The 19,962-nt window shown below is 64.6% G+C and overlaps 1 protein-coding gene across 3 annotated transcripts in view; it reads right to left on the bottom strand.

The window, feature by feature from the left end:
• Positions 1-220: 220 nt before the first annotated feature.
• TMPRSS9 (transmembrane serine protease 9) overlaps positions 221-19,962 on the bottom strand; it is a 30,526-nt gene continuing 10,784 nt past the window's right edge. Inside the window, exons 2-20 of one of the 3 annotated variants that reach the window (XM_075903157.2) lie at positions 18,482-18,649; positions 17,107-17,234; positions 15,904-15,971; positions 14,975-15,150; positions 13,128-13,169; positions 12,179-12,292; positions 11,589-11,760; positions 10,866-11,140; positions 10,228-10,364; positions 9,576-9,903; positions 8,813-8,984; positions 6,934-7,205; positions 5,548-5,684; positions 3,947-4,298; positions 3,681-3,797; positions 3,256-3,427; positions 2,753-3,018; positions 753-889; positions 221-569 (exon numbers count right to left, since the gene is read on the bottom strand). In XM_075903157.2, the coding sequence (XP_075759272.2) occupies positions 408-569; positions 753-889; positions 2,753-3,018; positions 3,256-3,427; positions 3,681-3,797; positions 3,947-4,298; positions 5,548-5,684; positions 6,934-7,205; positions 8,813-8,984; positions 9,576-9,903; positions 10,228-10,364; positions 10,866-11,140; positions 11,589-11,760; positions 12,179-12,292; positions 13,128-13,169; positions 14,975-15,150; positions 15,904-15,971; positions 17,107-17,234; positions 18,482-18,623 (3,369 nt within the window). In that variant the 5' untranslated portion in view covers positions 18,624-18,649 and the 3' untranslated portion in view covers positions 221-407. Of the gene's footprint in view, positions 570-752; positions 890-2,752; positions 3,019-3,255; positions 3,428-3,680; positions 3,798-3,946; positions 4,299-5,547; positions 5,685-6,933; positions 7,206-8,812; positions 8,985-9,575; positions 9,904-10,227; positions 10,365-10,865; positions 11,141-11,588; positions 11,761-12,178; positions 12,293-13,127; positions 13,170-14,974; positions 15,151-15,903; positions 15,972-17,106; positions 17,235-18,481; positions 18,650-19,962 lie in introns of those variants that run through there. The other 2 variants (XM_075903158.2, XM_075903159.2) reach the window with 2 other exon arrangements.

The raw sequence follows: 19,962 nt of genomic DNA on the forward strand, positions 1-19,962 counted from the left end.
GCTGCTGGCAGCCTTGCTCTTACCCCTGGGGCCGAGGGGCTGCAGAGCCACCGTGTGGGTAAGGGACACGGCTGGGCAGAGCCGGCAGGGGCTGGCGGCAATAGCCCCGGGTGTAAGTACGTGCTGGGGGGAGGGATTCCCAAGCCGCCGCAGGGCCGTGGGCAGGTTTTCACTCGGTGCAGCCTGTGCTTCCAGCAGACCAAGGCCAGCCCGGCCCTCACACTGTAAAACAGGCCACGTTTATTTACAGGGTCGCACCGTTCCAGGCAGGCGAACTCGGAGCCGTGCAGACTGCGGGCAGGGCCGGAGCGAGCGCAGGGCCGTCAGCTGCCCCGCGCGTTTGGGGCTGAGGAAGGAGCGCTCCGGCTGCCCGCTCCTCTCCCCTTCCCTGAGTGCAAAAGGCAGCGTCACAGCTTGAGGCTCTGCCCGATCCAGCCCCGCACGGCCGTGACCTTGGTGTAGACGCCGGGGAAGAAAGGCCTTGCGCAGCCATAGCCCCAGCTTGTGATTCCAGCCAGAAACCATCGTCCTGAGGCTTCCCTGCAGGCCAAGGGGCCCCCTGCATCGCCCTGCGGGAAGAGGGAGACCGGCCGGTCAGGGCAAGCAGCCCTATGGTGGCAACATGGGGCCCCCGGCAGCCTGGTGTGTCCCTGCCTCTCCCTGCGTAGGGCCAGCCAGGCGCCCAGCGGAGGCCCCAGGCAGGCAGTGGAAAGGGAGAGGCGGGGCGGAGGGAGGTTCCTGCCCATGCTCACCGAGCAGCTGTCGATGGTGCCCTGCGGGAAGCCGGCGCACACCATCCGGCTGCTGATCTGGATGGGGTAGAACTTCCTGCAGGCCTGCTCGCCCATGACGCTCACGGCTGCCTTTTGCAGGTGCTTGGACATGAGGCCTGCAAAGGTCACAGTCAGCATGGGCCCCCGAGCCTGGAACTTGGGGTGGAAGGCCCATGGCTCTAGGGAGCAGCGTCTCTGGCAGTACCAGGCTATTGGCTGGCGCTGGTGGCATGTGGGTGAGGCCCGTTTCGGAATGAGCCCAGCTCCCTGCCTGTCAGAGCAAGCCTGTGCCAGGCAGGTGCGTCGGTCATGGCCAGCTGATTTAGCTGGAGTGGCGGGGTGTGTGTCAGGGATGGCATTGACGCCAGCTAGATGGGCGTGGGGTAGGGGATGACAGCACAGATGTAAGGGCCATGGGCTGGCCTGGGCAGGAGGAAGAAGCTCTGCTTTCGAAAGCGAGATCACACTAAGATATGCAAATGCCCACAGAATTTGCATATCTTCTTTCGAAACTTCGGCCTAGTCTAGATGAGCCCTAAGTCTACGTCTACATGCATGGCTTCTTGCGCAAGAATCCGCAGAGCGTCCACACCACCCTCCTGCTTTTGCGCAAGGAAATTTACAGGACGGAGTGGTAAGAGGGCTTCTTGCGCAAGAGCTACGCTCTTTAACAGGTGTAAGCTCTTGCGCAAGCGGGCAGTGTGGACGCTCAGCAGGGATTTCTTGTGCAAGAAAGCCCTATGGCTAAAATGGCCGTCGGAGCTTTCTTGTGCTTTTCTTGCACAAAAGCACAGCTCGCACATGGCAGTGTGGACGTGTTCTTGGGCAAGAAGATGCCAGTGTAGACAGAGCCTGTTCCTAGGGCTGATTCGTTCTTTACTGCTCAACAGCACTAACCACAGATTCTAATGCTACTATTTTACTCCCACCTTTGAACTAGCAAGCGCTTTCCTTCAGGATAGGCTGGATTGCTGAAGAGGTGATTGGGGAAGAACAAAGAACTGTGTAATTTGTCATGCTCACATAGGCTATAGCACAGCTCTGAGCATGGGGGGAAGTATAATCATCATTTTTCTTTATGCCCCAATCTTGTGTCCCAACATACCACTGATTATAATTGAAATAGAAATGCTCTGGAAATATCAGAGAAAAGGCGGCTTCTCTGTGATTAGAACAGAAAGCAATTACTGGCTAACTACTTCATTCTTTTTCCAAAGAACACAAAGCTACCTGCTTTTTTGGCTTCCTGCTCCTTAAGGGCTCACCCTACGCACACTACCAACCAATCTACTAATTGTAATGACTAGTCCAATTGAACAAAACCAACCAGCTCCTGGGATATTGTTCTTGCCTGATACTCGTAAGCAGGGCTCGACAAATAATGCAATCTGCTCGCCCGTGGCGAGTAGATTGCAACCCAGAAGAGCCAGGTTTGGGCAAGCTGTGCCTGTGCAGAATGATCTATGCATGCGCAGATCACCGGCCAGCGTGGCTGGTGAGCGGAGCTTGCCACAGTTTGGCGAGCCCTGCTCATAAGTATGTTCAATGGATGGAACTCACGGGTCAGCTCATTCCTCATGTCCTGGTATGGCCTTGCAGTGACTCCGTGATGGGTTGGCCTGGGCGGGAGGAAGAAGCTAGAGGGGGTGTGGAGTGCTGGGGTGTTGGCTGGACAGATACAGCTTGGCATGAGTGTTGGCGGGCGGGTGTGGTGCAGTGCGGCTGTTGGCTGGCGGGTGTGGTGCAGTGCGGCTGTGGGCTGGCGGGTGTGGTGCAGTGCGGCTGTGGGCTGGCGGGTGTGGTGCAGTGCGGCTGTGGGCTGGCGGGTGTGGTGCAGTGGGGCTGTGGGCTGCCGGGTGTGGTGCAGTGCGGCTGTTGGCTGGCGGGTGTGGCACAAACGCTGTTTGCTGGAGCAGCGTGGCCCACCCCTGGCGGGACATGTCACTGCTGCCTACCGTGCGGTACCACCCGGGCCTCACCTCCTTCCTTGGTGGCCCCCCAGCCGGTGATGACGCACCGGGCCCCTTCCCTGAAGACGTGGGAGTTGTCTGGGAGGCAGATGGGCCGGATGGTGCTGGTGAGCCGCACGGCCGTGGCCAGCTCCAGCAGCGCCACGTCGTAGTCCAGCGTGTAGACGTTGTAGAACGGGTGCTTGTGGATGTGGAAGATTTTCTCGGCCCTCCCGTCCATGCCGCTCAGGAAGGGCGTCCCCAGAACCGCCACCCACATCTTGGGGTCGCTGTAGCTGTGGGATGGGAGAGAGCAGGAGGGCCCTTGGGGGGGAGGCCTGCAGGTGCTCGGGCCGGGCCCAGCCCCTGCCCTGTGCCCTGGTTTCCGTGATGGTGCCCTGTGACTGGCTCTCCAGGTTCTCTGCCCAGGACCCGACGGGGCTGGGGGCTCTGACCCGGGGCAGTCTGCTGACGTAGCAGCCTCCAAGGGAAGCAGGCGGGGGAGGCGGGGGCCTTGGGCCCGTCTCACTCACACGTCGAAGCAGTGCGCGGCGGAGAGCAGCCACTTCTCGGCAATGAGCACGGCCCCGCACTTGTGCTCCTTCCGCCGCAGTCGGAGGCTGACCTGCCAGGGCCACTCGCCCCGGGCCGCGCCGCTGCCGCCCACGATCTTGCTGAAGGCCACGGCGGGAGTCAGGCCGCAGTCTGAGGGGAAGAAGGCAGGGGCGGGTTACGCACCCCAGGCTCGGCCCCTGGCAGAGCGCGGTGCTGGGGGAGGCCGAGGGATGGGGACGGGGCAGTGGGGCAGGAAGAAGCGGGGCCCCCGGGGCAAAGGGCGAAAGCGCTGTCCCAGAGGGGTCGGGTCGGGCCGGGCGGCTCCCTGCAGCGGGAGGGGCCGGGCTGGGGGGGGGGGGGCAGGCGGGGGGGCGGGGGGGGCCAGGTGTGGGGGGGCGCTCACTGCAGTTGCGCTCGTCGGAGCCGTTGCCGCAGTCGGCGACTCCGTCGCACTCGGGGTTCGCTTTCCCGATGCAGATCTTGCTGGAGCACTTGAAGGTGAAGCTGGTGCAGGGCACGGCTGGAAGGCGACAAGTCCGCCCCTGAGCACGGGGCCTGCACCCCCCCGGCCGCCGCCACGGGGCTGTCCCTGCAAGGGAGGGGCGCCCCCCACTCCGCTGGTGCCCCCCACTGGTGCCTGCCGCGCAGTCTGAGCCCCCCCCCCGTTACCTGGGAGCTGGCTGGGCCGGGGCGCAGCAGACGTTTTCCGGGCGGTGGTGGGAGGCAGCGGGGTCGTCTGGCGGGCCGGGCTGGTGCCTGGCTGGCGGCTGGGGGAGGGCGGTGCTGGGGCGCTGCTCGCGGTGGGGGGCCTGGCGGTGGCCAGGCTGGGCGAGGTGCCCGCACCCGAGCTGAGCTGGGACTTGGGGGAGATGGTGGCCAGGATCCAGTCCTGGAGCTGGGTCACCCTGGCGTAGACCCCCGGCCGCTTGGCCTGGGCGCAGCCGATGCCCCAGCTCACGACGCCGGCCAGGTAGAACAGGCCCGGGCTCTCCTCGCAGGCCAGCGGGCCGCCCGAGTCCCCCTGGGGAAGAGCCAGGCAGGGCCGGCTCAGCGCTCCGCAGCGCAGGGCTGGCCCCAGGCAGGCGCACGCTCTGCACGGCCAGGGCCAGGCGCCGCAGACGGACGAGACCCGGTGCCTTGCATCAGGGCTGTCAGGTCCCGCGGCCGCGCCAGGCCACCGGCCCCCCGTCGCCTTAGCGCGGCGATGCTCCAAGTGACCCAGTCGTGCGCCACGGCAGGGCAGGCGCCGGGTCACCTCGCTGCCTGCCAGGGAGCCGAGGGGCTGCACGGCCGGCCAGGCCAAGAGACGCCCATCGGCGGGGCTGCCGGGCCGAGACCCGCTCTGCGGAACCCACTGGGCTGGCCCGGTAAGCTCGGCTCCTGCGCTGCCCCCCCCCCCCCCGGCTCCACACTTCCACCGGGCAGGTGCTGGCCAGGGGGAGCTGGGGCGACGGTGCCTGGGGGCGGCTCCCACAGACCTGCTGCTGGTCACTTCTGGGAGCCGCGTGGGCTACCATGCCGGGGGGGAGGGGCAGGAAGCTGCCTTAGTCCCTTGGCTGTGCCCCTGACCCGGAGCCGCTAGGGATGTCTGCACCCCAAACCCCAGAGCCTGACCCCCATGCCCTAGCCCAGAGCCCCTTTCCACACTAAGCCCCTCATTCCCAGCCCCGCCCTGCAGCCCTCACCCCTGACGCCCCCTCCCAGCTCCCACATCCCCAGCACCGTTGGGTCATGAGCAGCAACTATTTTCTTCAACTGGGTTACCAGAAAAAAAGATTTGACAGACACCCACTGTCCTAGCTAATTCAGTGGCCAGCTGTGGTTAGAGAACCCCTGGGCCTCACTGCCCCCTGCAGCAGGGAGTTCCACAGGGGAACAGTAACACACTATTTCCTGTTCTGAGTTTTCAGTGCGCTGCTCTTCCCATGTACTGCACAGCCCATGGGCCGCCTGTCAGGAGCGCGGTGGGTCAAGGGGAGCAGCCCTGGTGCCTTATGCCACGCAGCAGTTCTACAGGTCTGTCTTGCTGGACACGCCTGCCTCGGCCAGTTTGTCCCTGGGGTAGCGACTACTCCAGCCGAGTCGCCAAATCCTGGTCTAGAAGGTCACTCGCTCCACTGCACAGGGCTTCATTCGCCTCCATGGCGCCGCCTCTGGCAGACCCAGTCTCTGGCCCAGTTCCCGCCAGGGCAGGCCCCAAGCCCCTTGAGCTCCTGGCAGCTGCCTGGGGGCCTTTCAGGGTGAAGCGGGCCCAGAACCCAGGTTCTTACCTGGCACGAGTCAACCCTGCCCTCCAGGAAGCCAGCGCAGATCATCCGCTCGGTGAGGGAGAAGTTGTAGAGAACGTTGCAGGTCTTCTGGTCGATGATGCCGACGGAGGCTTTCTGCAGGCTCGCGGGCTTGCTGACTGCGAGACACGGGGAGGGACGTGCCTCGCGTAGGCTGGCGGGCAGGTGCCCCAGGGGACCGGCCACGGGGGCAGAGGAGGGGCAGGCGGCTGCCCGAGCTCGGTGGCTGTGTATGCGGGGGCTGAGGGCTGCCCTGGGGGTGCAGCAGGAGGCTGGCTGGGGGTCCCCTCTGTGTTCTCCTGGGGGACGCGCAAGGGCCGCAGGGCTGAGCCCACTCGGCCCCAGGGAGCCGCCAGCCGCCCTGATCTCAGGCCCATGGCGGGGCCCAGGAGCCAGGGACTCAGCGGGGGGGGGGGGGGGAGGGCAGGTGTTCTGGCCTAAAGAGCCCTGAGGGGCGGGGGCCCCTCTTCTCTGGGCGTGAGGCTGGAGCAGGCGGGACTCCAGGGCGGGTCCGTGTTTCTGGCCAGGGATTCCTGGGGCTGAACTCTGGGGCGCAGCGGGGGGGGGGGGGCAGAGCAGCAGCGGAGTGTTGCTGGACTCCCACCCGTCCAGGGGCAGGGATGGGCCCTGGGGAGGCAGCTCCGAGCTCCGGGTCTTCACTGGCCAACAGCAGCCAAGCCAGATGCCGGCGTCAGGCCAGGGGGTCGGGTTCTTCCATCTGCCCCGGGGGGGGGAGCAGGGCAGGTAGAGGGTCTGCAGCCCCCCACAGCTGCCTGCACAATCTCACCCAGACCTCGCTCAGGCTGGGGCAGAGGGCGGGCGGCTGGGCCAGGTCCTTTGCCCCGTTTCCCGTAGGGTGAGCTTTGTGCCCACACGCAGGGCTGGGGAGCAGGGAACTCTTGCCCCCTCCAGCACCAGGGGGGTTGGTGTCCCAGGTCCCTGGGTGAGGGTCGGCGCCGGGCCGTAGCTCTCTGGTTCGGAGGGGCCCGGGATAGAGAACCTTAACTCTTCTTAGCACCCAGGACCTCCTGGGCGTCTTCGTGGCCCGGGGTGGCAGGGCCACAGGCTCCCTTTGACGGGGCATGGGCCTGCCAGGGCCCCTCCCGCCTGTCTGCCCCCATCCACTGCCTCGAGGGCCAGCGCTAGCTGGGAGCTGCAGCTCTTGGGGGGCAGGGACCAAGTCAATGTGACTGGGGAGGCCCCGGCCTTCTCTGGGGGCAGGGCCAAGGCCCCAGGAGCCTGCCCAGGGCTCAGCCAGCTCCCTCGTCACAGGGCCCCGAGTCTCAGCCCAGGCTCCCTGGCCCTTGCTGGTGCCTGGCTCTCGCGGCGGGGCTCCCGGGAGGCCGGTGGACCCCGCGTGTGACTCACTGTTGCCTTCCCGGACGCTCCCCCAGCCGGAAATCATGCACTTCTTGCCCACGGGGAACTTCTGCACGGCCAGGGGCAGGCACACGGGCTGGATGTACTTGCTGAAGCGCAGGGGGCTGGCCAGCTCCAGCACGGCCACGTCGAAGTCCAGCAGCAGCGGGTTGTAGGAGGGGTGCTGCACCACCTGCTTGATGCTGACGCTCAGCGCGCTGCCGTCGGCGCCGCTCAGGGACGTGGTGCCCAGGTCGGCTCTCAGATAGTCCAGCCTGGTCCTGCAAGCGCCCGCCCCCCCGTGAGCTCTGACCAGCTGCCCCCCCCCCAGGGCCGCAGCGTCAGTGGGGCTGGTCCAGGGGCTCTTGTGCAGGGGGCTTGGGCTTTTACGGGACCTGCTCTGGGTAGCGAGCAGCAGAACCGTCGCGCTCCACAGCAGCCGCCCTTTACTAGGCCGGCTTGGCTCCCCTGGGGCCGCTCCGCCAGGGTGGCCTGTGCCATGGGCCCCGCCCAGAGTCCGCCCCCAGGACGCCTGCTGTAGGCACACGGGGGGCAGCGTGTTGCTCCAGCGCCCGCCTGCGCTGTGCTTTGGGGCTGGTGAGGCTGGGCTGCGAGCCGCCCACCCTCCTCATGGTGCTGTGCGGGGGGAGGCTGGGACCACTCAGCACCCCGCTCCCTGTGGTGTTAGGGGACAGATTGGCTCCTGTGGGGTGGGGCGTGGGGCTTTCTGCCCCCAGCCCTACCTGCGCCCACCGCCCATGCCTCAGCACCACCTCTCAGCACCTGCGCTCTCCCGTGGAGGAGGAACCCGGCGCAAACAAGAAATCCTTTTCCAAAGCAGTGGGAGGGGCGCTCGCACCACGTCTTGAGACACGGGCAAAGAGGCGGGGCCGTCCCGGTCAGCCCCGAGGGCTGTCAGTCCCCACCCTGCGTCTGACCGTGGCCAGCGCCAGGTGCTGCCGAGAAAGCAGCGAGAAACGCGCAGTGGCAGGTCTCCAGTACAGCCTGCCTCCCCCCGGTGCAAACCCTGTCAGGCGTCGTTTCCCTCCAGTGTGCCTGTCATCTGCATTACTGTCGCGCTGCCTGGGCTTGTTAGCCAGGCCGTAAACCCTCTTTAAATCTAGGCCTCGGGAATGTCCAGTGGCGCGGAGTTCCACAGTCTAATTGTGTCTGTGGAGTAAAAGCATTTCCCTTCTTGGGGGTTTAATTTGTACTTGGCAGCGCTCGGCCTTGGGCTGTGAGGCCCCAACCGAGCTCTACCCCGTCCTTATTTTATAGGTTCATCCCGTGCCCCTTATCACCTCCTCAGGCTGATTCAGGCTCTTCAACCTCTGTCCTCGGAGAGGGTTACCGGAGCCTCCGGCGGGCCTGGTGCCCTGGCTGCCTCGCAGGATCCAGCTGCCGCTCTCGCTCAGTTCTAGCCTGGCTTCCGAGTCGTGATCTCTGCCCCGTTCCTTAGGGCCCCACAGCGTGTCGGCTTCCCTGCCCCCCGGGCGCAGGCGGCCCTAGCGCATGGGGCAGCCCCGCTCCGCCCAGCTGGTGAGAGGGACGCTCTGGCCCCAGCCCTGCGCTGATGCAGTCACCCTAGAGCCCTGCGCTAGCAGCGTCTGCAATTGCCCTTCACCCCGTCTCTTTAATGTGCCAGCCCTGCTCTGCGGCGGCCCTTCCACCCGCCGGCTCAGGGCGCACGGACGCGCCTCCCCGCCCCGCTTGTCCTGACGCACTCGGCAGCCTGCACCGTAGCCCCCGTCCTGTCGCATCAGGAAGCATCAACGCCGGGGCCCGGTGCGGTACCTTTGCAGACCCGCCTGCGCCCCTTGCCGCTCGCCCCCGGGCACTGGGAACAAGGCTCCGCGGCCCGGGCGGTCCCGCCGAGTCGGGCTCTTACTGATTGAAGCAGTGGGCGGCGGACAGCAGCCAGCGCTCCCCGACGACCGTGGCCCCGCAGAAGTGCCTCGCGCCCTCCTTCAGGCTGGCCTGCCAGGGGACCTCGCCTCTGGACGCCTCCGCGCCGCCCACGATCTTGCTGGGTTTGGAGAGCCCGGGGCGCCCGCCGCACCCTGAGCGAAAGCCAGAGCACAGCCCGTCAGCGCGCGCCGCCTTGGGCCCGGCCGGGAGGGAGCCCTGAGCCCCGCGGGCTGGGACCGGCTTGGGGCCAACGCTCAGTCTGATCCCGCCAACAGGGGCCCGTTCGCCCAGGGGGACGCTGCCTCGTGCATGGTCGTCTCCAGGCCGCCCGCCCGCTGGGCCCAGGTCCCTCCAGCCCTCCTGGGCCTGCCCGCTGGTGCCCCCTTCACCCCGCGGGCCTGGAGCCGGAGAGGTGCCCAGAAGCTGCCTCCTGCACCAGCGCTCGGCCGAGGGGGGGGGCACTTGCCGGCTCCCTGGCGGTGGGGGCTGCAGGGCGCTTGTGGGGCTGCTGCCAGGAGCGCTTAGTGCCCACGGGCAGGTCTCAGCCCCTTCCCGGGGCATGGCAGGAATGCTGGTGTCCCCGGGGGATGGGCTGGCAGGGACACGCCCCTGCCCAGCAGCCGGAAAGGCCACGACGGGCTCCGGCGCTCGGGCCTGCCCAGCAGGTCTCTGTGTGTTTGGGGCTGGGGTGGGCCCCCCAGACAAGGCTGTCCCAATGCAGAGGAAGGGCAGGGGAGGGAGACCTTGCGGCCGGGAAGCAGCAGCCAGCGTGCTGGTGGCGGGTGCCGGGCGGGTGGTGGACCCCACACTGAGTCTGCCCGTCGTCCTGCTGCTGGTCCCCTCCACGGGGGCAGCGCCGCTGCTTGGGCGGGGGAGCGTCGTCGGGAGGGTGAGGGCTGCGGGCGTGGGGAAGGTGGAGATCGCCGCCAGGATCCAGTCTCGGAGCTGGGTGACTCGGGCGTAGACCCCCGGCCGCTTGGCTTCGGCACAGCCAATGCCCCAGCTCACGATGCCGGCCAGGAAGAACTTGCCCGATGGCTCTTCACAAACCAAGGGGCCGCCGGAGTCACCCTGCCAGAGACAAGCCGGCCCAAGAGCCTGCGTCAGGGCAGTCCGGGGCCAACGCCAGACGGGGCCCCAGGCTCTGCGCCTCCCCGCTCTGCGCGGCCCTGCAGGGATGCTGCACCGAGCCCCAGAGCTGGCTGCGTGGTGGGGTGGACCAAGGAGCCCAAAAGTGAGGCGCTTTTGGGGGCCTGCCTGGGGTGGCCTCAAATCCGCGTCCTGGCTGCCCGCCCCGGGGAATGGCCTTTCCGGGGGCCTCGGCCGGCTTGCAGGGCTGGTGAGGGCAGTGACGGCGGGAGCACCCTGGGAGCGGCGCTGGGAGCCCGTCCTCACCTGGCAGGAGTCAATCTTCCCCTCCAGGTAGCCGGCGCACAGCATCCTGTCGGTCAGGGTGTGGCTGTACAGGCTGGCGCACAGGCCCTGCTCCAGCAGCTCCACAGGGGCCTTCTGCAAGGTCTCTGGCTTCACCACTCGCGGACAGAGACAAGGCAACTAACGCGGTTTGCCCCTGGGCCCCCCGGCCCCCCCCTCTGCAGAACCTGCCCTGCGCAGCCAGGCACCACAGCCCCGCAGGCGGGCCAAGGGCAGACCCAGGCGGGGCTTCTGCACAATGAAACACCCCCCCTCCCAGGGTATGCACCCGCTCTCCTGGCCCCTCCACTCTGAGGCTGTGCCTCCTCCCTCCCTGCCATCCTCCCTTCCTCCTTAGGGTTCCCACCCACCTACAGCCACTCTCAGGGTGTCCCCCAACCCTTCCTGGGGTTCATGTCTCGCCCCTGGCCCCCCAGCCCTGACCCTTCACAGGGTGTACCACCTCCTCCCTCGGGATGCCCCCCCACACACAGCCCTTCCCGCAGCTGGCCCTGCTCAGGTGTCCTCCCTGTTTTTCTTGAGGTCCCCCCCCGTCTCCTTTCCCTGCCACTCAAGGGGGGCCCTAGCCCTGTGCCCCGCCCCAAGGAGGCCCTGCTTACAGAAGTCTTCCCTGAGGTAGCCCCAGCCAGAGATGAGGCACTTCCTGCCGGCCGGGAAGCGGTGCCCAGGGCCGGGCAGGCAGGCCGGCTGGATGTACTTGTTAAAGGGCACGGGGCGGTCGAGCTCCAGCACGGCCACGTCGAAGTCGGCGGTGTCAGTGTTGTAGGAGGGGTGGGGGATGATGCGGCCCACGCCCGCTTTCACCGTGCTGCTGTCTGCCCCGCTGAGGGAGACGGTTCCCATGTAGGCGGCCCAGACCGCTGGGTCCTGAAACCTGAAAGGCACAGAGGCGGGGCCATGCGTGACCCCTTCCCAGCCGCCCCTGCCCGGCCGCTGCACGTGTGAGAGGCGGGGCCTGGCAGGAGCAGCGGCGGAGCCACGGCCGTTGTGGCAGGCCCCACCCCGTCCCCGGGCCCTGCCGCGGGGCACAGCAGCCCAGGGTGCAGACGAGCCAGGCGGTGGGCTCAGAGCGGCGGGAGCTGGCCAGATTTACACCTTCCGCAGCTGCAGAGTGGGAAGGCGCCCGCGCCCTGGGGTACGTGCCGAATGGGAGCCCGGCCCTGCCGTGGCTGGAGACGTGGCTGCATGCAGGGCTAGAGCAGCGGTTCGCAGGCTGCGCGGGGCCCAAGCGGCACACAGCTGCGGCCCCCGGCTGCCCCGTGGCCATACAGACGGCGCGGGTGTTGTGTGGCCGAGCAGCACAGCACCGCCCTGGCCCGTACTCATTGAAGCAGTGAGCCGCCGACACCAGCCACTTCTCGGTGAGGATGGTGGCGCCGCAGAAGTGCTCGTTGTTCTCCCGCAGGCTGACTTGCCACGGGAACTCCCCTCTGGAGGCCTCGGTGCCGCCCACGATTCGGTGGGCCACCTGCATGGCGGGGCGGCTCCCGCAGGCTGGAAGGGCAGAAGAGACCTTGCGTGAGTGCTGCCGTGGCAGGTGGGGATGGATTCATTCCAGCCGCGCGCACAACCAGGGCCCTGCCTCGAGCGCCCCAGAGAGCAAGGGCCCTGCCTCGAGCGCCCCAGAGAGCAAGGGCCCTGCCTCGAGCGCCCCAGAGAGCAAGGGCCCTGCCTCGAGCGCCCCAGAGAGCAAGGGCCCTGCCTCGAGCGCCCCAGAGAGGAAGGGCCCTGCCTCGAGCGCCCCAGAGAGCAAGGGCCCTGCCTCGAGCGCCCCAGAGAGCAAGGGCCCTGCCTCAAATGCCGCAGATTTTAAGCCCTTCCTGGACTTGCTTCCTTCCACCATCAGCCTCCCAAATACACCTGCAGCTGGCCCGACGACCCCAGCCCAGGCCCCCCGGTGCAGGAGACCTACCGCAGTCTGCCTCGTCGGAGCCATCGGCGCAGTCAGCTTGGCCATCGCACTCCGGATTCTCTTTCCACACACACTGGCTGTTGTGACAGACAAACACGTTCCCTGGGCACCTGCCTGAGGAGAAAGGGGGGGAGTTAACAGGGCTCCTCCACACGGACCAGCCGTCCAGAGCCCCCCGCCAGCCTGGGGCCTCCCCTGCAGGGCCTGTCTCTCGGGTACGACAGAGCGAACCCTGCAGCATCCCCGGATGGCGGGTGAGAAACGCCAGGGCTGGCGCCTTGTGGAGAATGGAGAGGACGCATCTCTGGGCAAAATGGCAGCCCGTCCCCATTGATAATGGCAGCTGTATAGATGCCCGTCCCCAGCTCGTCCCGAGCGCCACAGGAGACAGGGAGCCGCTGCTCCAGCGGGGCTGTCCGAGGCTGAGCGCCGGCTGTGCCTCCAGGTGCCTTTCCATAACTGAACCAGGCCCCAGTCTGTGCCCAGCCCCCCAGAGCCACCTCATCCTCCGGGAAAGTTCAGCTCCAGACCCGGAGCAGGACGGGCACATTGGCATGGAACAGGAGCTGGGGCCGGGCTCTCTTGGCGCAGAGCGAGGGGAGGAGAGGCACCCTGCAGGGCGGCTGGTACGCGAGAGGGGGAGGCATTGCCTTCCCAAATTGCCAGCCTCGCCCCGCCCAGACTCCGCCCCCGGAGCACCTGCTGTAGGAGTATTGGGGGTGGAGTCCCCGAGCGTCTGCTCTCCCCGTGCTCCCAGCCCTCCCCCGGTGCTGGGCGAGGGGCTTGGCTCCCGTGTGGGGGTGGGGCAGAGCTTTCCCAGCCCTGCGTCCCCCCACTGCCAATGCAGAAGAAAGTCCTGCCTGTGTGCGGGGCTGGATCTGCCAGGGCTAGCCACGGGGGTCTGCTGGGGAGGGGGCTGGCCTGGCACCGAGGCAGGGAGAGCTCGTACCTGATTTCAATTCGAGTCCGTAGGGAGCTGGCTTGCTGGGCCCTGTAACATAAGGGAGATGGGCAGTGTGAGAGGATCGGTAGTTCTAGGGCCGCTGGGCCAGACACAGCAGGCAGGGTTGAGGGGCTCGTCCTTTCAGCTCTCACATGTAGCCGGGGACCTCCAGCCCTGTGACTGTCTGAGCCTCCCCAGCTGCAGCTAAAGAAGCAGGTGCGGCCACTGGCAGCTGTAACAGACCCCGTCCCAGTGGATCAGACAAGGGGGACTCAACATTGAGCTAGGGGGAGAGGTAGATACGCTGGAGGGCAGGGAGGGTCCAGAGTGACCTGGACAGATTAGAGGATTGGGCCAAAAGAAATCTGATGAGGTTCAACAAGGACGAGTGCAGAGTCCTGCCCTTGGGACGGAAGAATCCCAAACACTGTTACAGGCTGGGGACCGACTGGCTGGGTAGCAATTAGGCAGAAAAGGACCTGGGGGTTACAGTGGGTGAGAAGCTGGATAGGAGTCAACAGGGCGCTTGTAGCCAAGAAGGCAAATGGAATATTGGGCTGCGTTAGGAGGAGCATTGCCAGCAGATCCAGAGAAGTGATTATTCCCCTTTATTCGGCGCTGGTGAGGCCACATCTGGAGTATCGTGTCCAGTTCTGGGCCCCCACTATAGAAGGGACGTGGGCGCATTGGAGAGGGTCCAGCGAAGGGAACCAAAATGATGAGGGGGCTGGAGCACATGGCCTACGAGGAGAGGCTGAGGGATTTGGGTCTGTTCAGTCTGCAGAAGAGCAGAGGGAGGGGGGATTTGGGAGCAGCCTGCAACTCCCTGCAGGGGGGTTCCAAAGAGGCTGGAGAGAGGCTGTTCTCAGTGGGGGCAGGTGGCAGAACAAGGAGCAATGGGCTCCAGTTGCAGTGGGGGGGGGCTAGGTTGGATATTAGGAAAAGCTATTTCCCTAGGCGGGTGCGGAAGCGCTGGGCTGGGTTCCCGGGGGGGGGGGGGATCTCCATCCCTAGAGGGTTTTAAGTCCCAGCTTGACCCAGCCCTGGCTGGGATGGTTGGGTTGGGTTGGGGTTGGCCCTGCTTTGGGCAGGGGTTGGACTCGATGGTTCCTGAGGTCTCTTCCAGCCCTGGGGTTCCATGAACACACATTGAGCCACCAACTCTCCAGAGCAGCGCTGAGGGACTCGGAGGAGTCCAGTGACTCCCCTGGGCTATTCACTGGTGAGTAACAGTCCAGGGCTAACGCTTCTCAGCCCCAAGCTTTGTGTGTGTGTGTGGGGGGGGGGGATCCAGCACTGATGGCCGCTGAGCAAAGCCACGTGTGCTTCAGCATGCCCCGTGCTTTCCTCCTCCAGCACCCCCAGGCCTGCGTGGGCAGCAGCAGGCGAGCAGTGAAATATCCGCTAAGTATCTCCCAGGAGGCTGGAGGGCAGCTGCAGCTGGGGGACATGGCGCCCCCGGAAAGCTCCTGGTACCATCTGTACTTTTGTCAGTCTAAGCGCTGGAGGACGACTCGCTGGTTTACATTGGGCGTATTACGCTTGGCCACTAGGTGGTCCTATGGGCAACACCAAACTCGGTGCCTACAGTGCACAAGGGACATGGCCCCTGGCTCGTCAAGCCAGCGCCAGCCTCTCCTTGTGCTGCGTCTGGGGCGTTTCTACAGGGCGACCCAACGGGGCTTTAAATGCCAACCTGAGAGCGAGCGAAAGCCCGAAGGGGATTGGTCTAATCCAGGAAAAGGTCCGTGGCTTTGCTAAGTGCAGCCCTTGCTCCGGTTACTTCTCTCTGGCGCCAGGCCCCTGCCGGGGAGGGCCTGCCGTGCTTTTTGGCCGGGACAGGAGATGTTCACCTGTGAGAGAGGCCGAGGCGATGGTCCCATAGCTGGCCAGGGGGATGCCCTGCTCCCTCAGTGCTGCAGCCAGCCCGTGTCTGAGGGCCTCTTCCTCCACACTGGGGCTCAGAGACCAGGCAGCCGGGGGGCTGAAGCGCAGGCGGAAACGGACGAGCACACTGGAGTTCCCATTCCTGCTGGAGGGAAGAACCTTTCCTCAGGACAGGGCCAGGATGGGCTGTGTTCACGGGCCTGCCCTCCCTCCAGCCAGCCCCGGCCCCCAGCGCAGCGCTCCTGGCGGGGCCTGGGGGAGGTGCCGACCCATTGCTCAGTGAGGACACGTCGGGCTGCCATGCCAGTTCCGGCCAGAGGGTGCAAAGTGGGTCTGTGTTTGGCTGTAGAAAGGTTCATTAAAATGTTTCTCAGAAATGTGAAAGTTGGACCCAGGTGATTAACTAAACTATGGAGACAGACCATCTCCTAGAGCTGGGAGGGGCCTCACGCAGTCATCAAGTCCAGGCCCCGGCCCTCACGGCAGGACCAGGCACCACCCTGACAGATCTGCCCCGGATCCCTAAATGGCCCCGCAAGGACTGAACTCACAAGCCTGGGGGCTTTGCCGGCCAGTGCTCAAACCTCTGAGTGACCTCGCCCCCCGACAAAAAAAGACACTGATTTATTTTGTCAAAACCAAGGATGATTTTGTCCAACAAAAAAAAAATAAATAAATCACCATTTAGTGACCTTTTCATAAGGCTTAAAAACACCAACAGTTTCTGAGCAAGAGAGAAAGGGAAAGGAATTTGCAGCCTGGGCAAAAGGCCACTTTCGGACCAAAACCCCCCAGCCATTTCCCTCCCCCACGCCCCGCACGGCAGGATAGCGACGGCCGGAGCCACAGCACTCCGGAGCTGGGTGCAGGAGGCAAGAGAGCAGCAGGCTCTCACCTGTACTCCAGGATGGCACAGCCGAGGCAGCTCCCTTCCAGCGGCGAGCCTCGGAAGCTGGTAAGAAACTGCAAGGGGAAGACGAGTGACCGGCTGGCTCAGGTTTCAGAACGTCCCGGGGAGCCCTTCGGGGAGCTATGCTGGAGCAGGGTCTAAGTTCGAGCCCCCCTCCAGCCAGCGCCTGAGTCCTGAAGCACAGCCAGCTGGGTGCTGCCCCAGACATTTGCTCTGGGTCCCACTGTCAGCCCCTGTAGAGATCCCCACAGCCCCTGCGTCTCCTGCCTCCTAGCCTGGCCCATTACTGGGCAGCGTCCCTCCCGCCACCAGCAGCGCTGTGACCCCTGGTGCGTGGGGCTTGCAGTGCCATTCCCTCAATGTTGGCCTCACTGCCCCCCCACTGTGGGGTGGCCTCTGCCCATGGCATGCAGCATGGGTAATGGGTGTGTGCCCTGGCCCACCACCTCCCGTCCCCCAAAGCTGGCCTGGCCTTAGTGGGCTTCTAGCCATGTGTCCTTGGCTTTGAGTGGTGAGTTCCGCTCCCATCCTCCTCCCACTGCTTTTTTCTGGGCCATTTCCCGCCGAGCTGTGCAATTCGGCTTTCCCCATTCCTCCGGCAGGCTCACCCGCCTCCCCGAGGTCTGCGCTGCAGGGCAGGAGCCCAGAAATGTTCCAGCTGGGTCAGGACACCCCATGCCCCAATATCAGGAGGTCTGTAGGGTCCGCCCCACCAGCCCTTTCCCACTTGCTAGGCGTGTTGCCGATGTGGCCCAGGAGGTTGCCTGCTCGCCTGAGGCTGTAGCAGTTTCACTTCTGCAGCCCTAGGGCATTTCCCAGAGCATGTGGTTTTCACAAGCATCTCTGCTGTATGAATTCCTCTGTCTCTGTCACTCACTGGCTCACCTCAGACAGATCTAGGAGCGGGGCTCTCTGGGCCCCCTGGCCAATTTCAGAACATCCCACTGCTGGCACCATTTTTACCTCTAAGATTCCATGACTCTATGCCATGGCCATTGCATCCTCTGGGCAGAGGAAATCAGGGTGGGGCTGCAGGTGTCTCTAAGCCAGCACAGGAGCTAGTGCAGGGTGATGTAGATCCAAGGGGCGCTTCTTGCTGAGCTGGGGCCCCGGCTGTGCAAGGCACAGGCAGCTCATATGGTCGCTGCAAGCAGAGGGCTTAGCCCACAGGTGAAGAATCCAACTTACCAGCCTTTCCAGAGCGGGGGTCAGCGTCTGGGAGTAATCCGAGTTCCTCCGTTGCAAGCTGCGGTCATACGCGATCCCTCGCAGCTCCGCCGTGTGCTCGAAGCTGAGCCCCTGTGCGGAGCCGCGCGCTGCGGGCAGAGGGCGAGTGTTCCACAAGCAGACAAGGGGCACTGGGAAGCTGACAATGGCTCAGGCTGGGCCAGCGTCTTGGCTTTGGAAACCACCTGCTTAATCCCAGGATTCTCTGTCTCTGTTCTTCCTGGTGCCTCCAGGGCTTTGGGGCTCTCCCTGCAGCACCCACCTCCCCTGGTCTTCCAGGAGCCTCTCGGAAGCTCGTGCAGACAGGAGGCGCAAAATGCCAGCCCTGGGAGTCCCCTGGGAGTCAGGTGGAACGTCGCCCTGGCTCGTTAGCTGACGGAGCTGTCACAAGGGCGGTGTTTGGTTCAGGGCAGCGCAGGGCCCAGCCACAATGCAGCCTCAAGGATACTCTTAGTAATCCCAGCCATAGTCGCACGACGGGCTCTCAGCCAACCGGACTGTGCTTAGCCTCTGGAATTGCCACTGGGACAATCAGGGAGTAGAAGGAGAGGCCAAGAAGTGGTCCCGAGGGGGCCGGTCTCATTGCTCTACAGCGGCTTTTCGTTTCCCACAGAGGCAGGAAATAGGCAGTGACCTCCCAGCTGCTCCCAGTACAGCAAGCCATCCTGCAGGGACCAGCTGCCCTCCTGCGTGTGACAGCCTCCCACCCCTCCCAGCCAGGGAATTCGCATGGGAGGCCGTGCAGTGGCTGTGGTTTTGTGGCAGCTTTGGGATGCAGAGGTGGGCTGGGAGGGGGCAGCCGGCAAAGGGAGGGGGCCCCGGGAGGAAGGGGCTGCATCTAGAAGACGGTGTGTCCAGGGCAGATGGAAAGGAGAGCCAAGAGCCCATCTTGGGAAAGGCCCCCAGGGGAGAAGGAAGAGGAGGGAAGGAGAGAGGGGCAGAGGCTGTGCAGGACCTTGGCGGTAGAGCGGAGACACGGAAAGGACACGGATTGAGAGGAGGGCACCCCAACTCCTAGTGGGGCGGGAGGGGGCCGCGCTGTTTTGTGTCCTCACCAGAAGACTCCCCCTGTCTCCCTGCTCCCCTGTGATGACAGCCATCCCCGGCCAGAGAGGGCTGGCTGGGTGCTCAGTGGGGCGGGGCGTTGCTGTGGAGAAACACGGCGCTGTCTCCCATCCAGATCTCCAGGGAAGCATCTAACTCCCGGCTGAGTATCCAAATGTCCTGTCTTTGGAGGTTCACTGGCCAGAGGGGGACAGGCCTGGAACAGGGGCACCAGCTGCCTAGCCTGCTAGTAGCGTATAGACAGTAAGAGAGGATCCAGCTGCCAACTTACCCATTAGAATGCCCAGGGAAAGAAGAGCAAAGCCACCCACGAGTACAGCTGCGATGGTTACCTTACAGCAGGTACTGCGAGCTGCCAGCCTCACCCTCTCTCTGTCCGGCACTGGCTTTAGAGCTGGGTCCCTTTGTTCCATGCTTTCAGAGCAACTCGACAGGGGACCTGGGGGGTTGAAAAGACAGAGTGGGCATGCTGGGGTACATAAGAACGGCCAGACTGGGTCAGACCAAAGGTCCATCTAGCCCAGAATCCTGTCCTCCAACAGGGCCAATGCCAGATGCCCCAGAGAAAGCGAACAGAGCAAGTAATCATCACGTGATCCCTCTCCTGTCGTCCGTTTCCAGATCCTGACAAACAGAGGCTAGAGCCACCATTCTTATCCATTCTGGTTCATAAGTATTGATAGACCAATCCTCCATGAATTTATCTAGTTCTTTTTTGAACCCTGTTAAATTCCTGGCCTTCACAAGATCATCTGGCAAGGAGTTCCACAGGTTGTGTTGTGGGAAGAAATACTGCCCTTGGTTTGTTTTAAACCTGCTACCTATTAATTTCATTTGGTGACCCCTAGTTCTTGTGTTATGGGAACAAGTAAATAACTTTTCCATATGGTCTCAGATACGTTCCTCCTGTCAAGAGGCCCGGCCCATAGGGCTGGGGTGTGAGGGCTGGTTCTGTATGTAGGGCCCTTCCAGGTGCATGGGAAGGTGCATGAAAGGAAGTCTGATGCCGTGGGGCAGGCAATGGGGCAAGGAGGGGGCATCAGTTCCTGGAGCACTGAGGCCCTGGTCAGGAGAAGAGGCCGTCGGGGTTCGAGTCTTGCAAGGTCAGACCAGGCAGGGCCTGTCTGGTGAGCTTGAAGCTAGGTAAGAAACGGGCCGAAGGGGCCTGCTGCCTCAGCCTGGCGTGCACCCTCCAGCCACGTGGTGGTGCCGAACGGCTCAAGCTGCTCCCCTGCCCCCATCGTTCAGGGCTTTGCTGCTGGCCCCACACGTCTGAGCGGAGCTCCGGGAAGGGACGACGCTTCCACCTTACTTCCCTTGGAAAGACGGCCCGGAGCTAAAGCCCGGCCATCCCTGCCAGTGTCCACGGCCCCGCCCCACAATGGCAGCGGCTCCCTTAGCACCGGCCCTCGAGCGGCGACGCTTGGTGCCCGTCCAGGCAGAGCGGGCGATGACAGCACCGAATCGGCCGTGGAGCCCGGCCAGCCGGCTCTGTCCCGCCAGCCGTTCCCTGGGCTGCGCAGGCACGGAGCAGCAAAGCGGCTCTGGCACGGGAAGGCGAGGCGGCAGCGAAAGGATAAGCCCCCAGGGGCGGTTCGCCGCCGGAGAGAGGAAACACTCACTCCTTTATGCTCCCCTTTAAAAGGCCACTTGTGCTCGTGCCGAGCTAGCTGCAAACCGGGGGGAACGGGGGGCTGTTCTTAGGGAGGGAAAGAAATGCTCTTCGGGGTGCATGATTAAAAAGAAACAAGG

The sequence above is a fragment of the Pelodiscus sinensis genome, chromosome 32, assembly GCF_052426305.1.
Source record: "Pelodiscus sinensis isolate ZL-2025 chromosome 32, ASM5242630v1, whole genome shotgun sequence".
In the NCBI taxonomy this organism is placed as follows: domain Eukaryota; kingdom Metazoa; phylum Chordata; order Testudines; family Trionychidae; genus Pelodiscus; species Pelodiscus sinensis.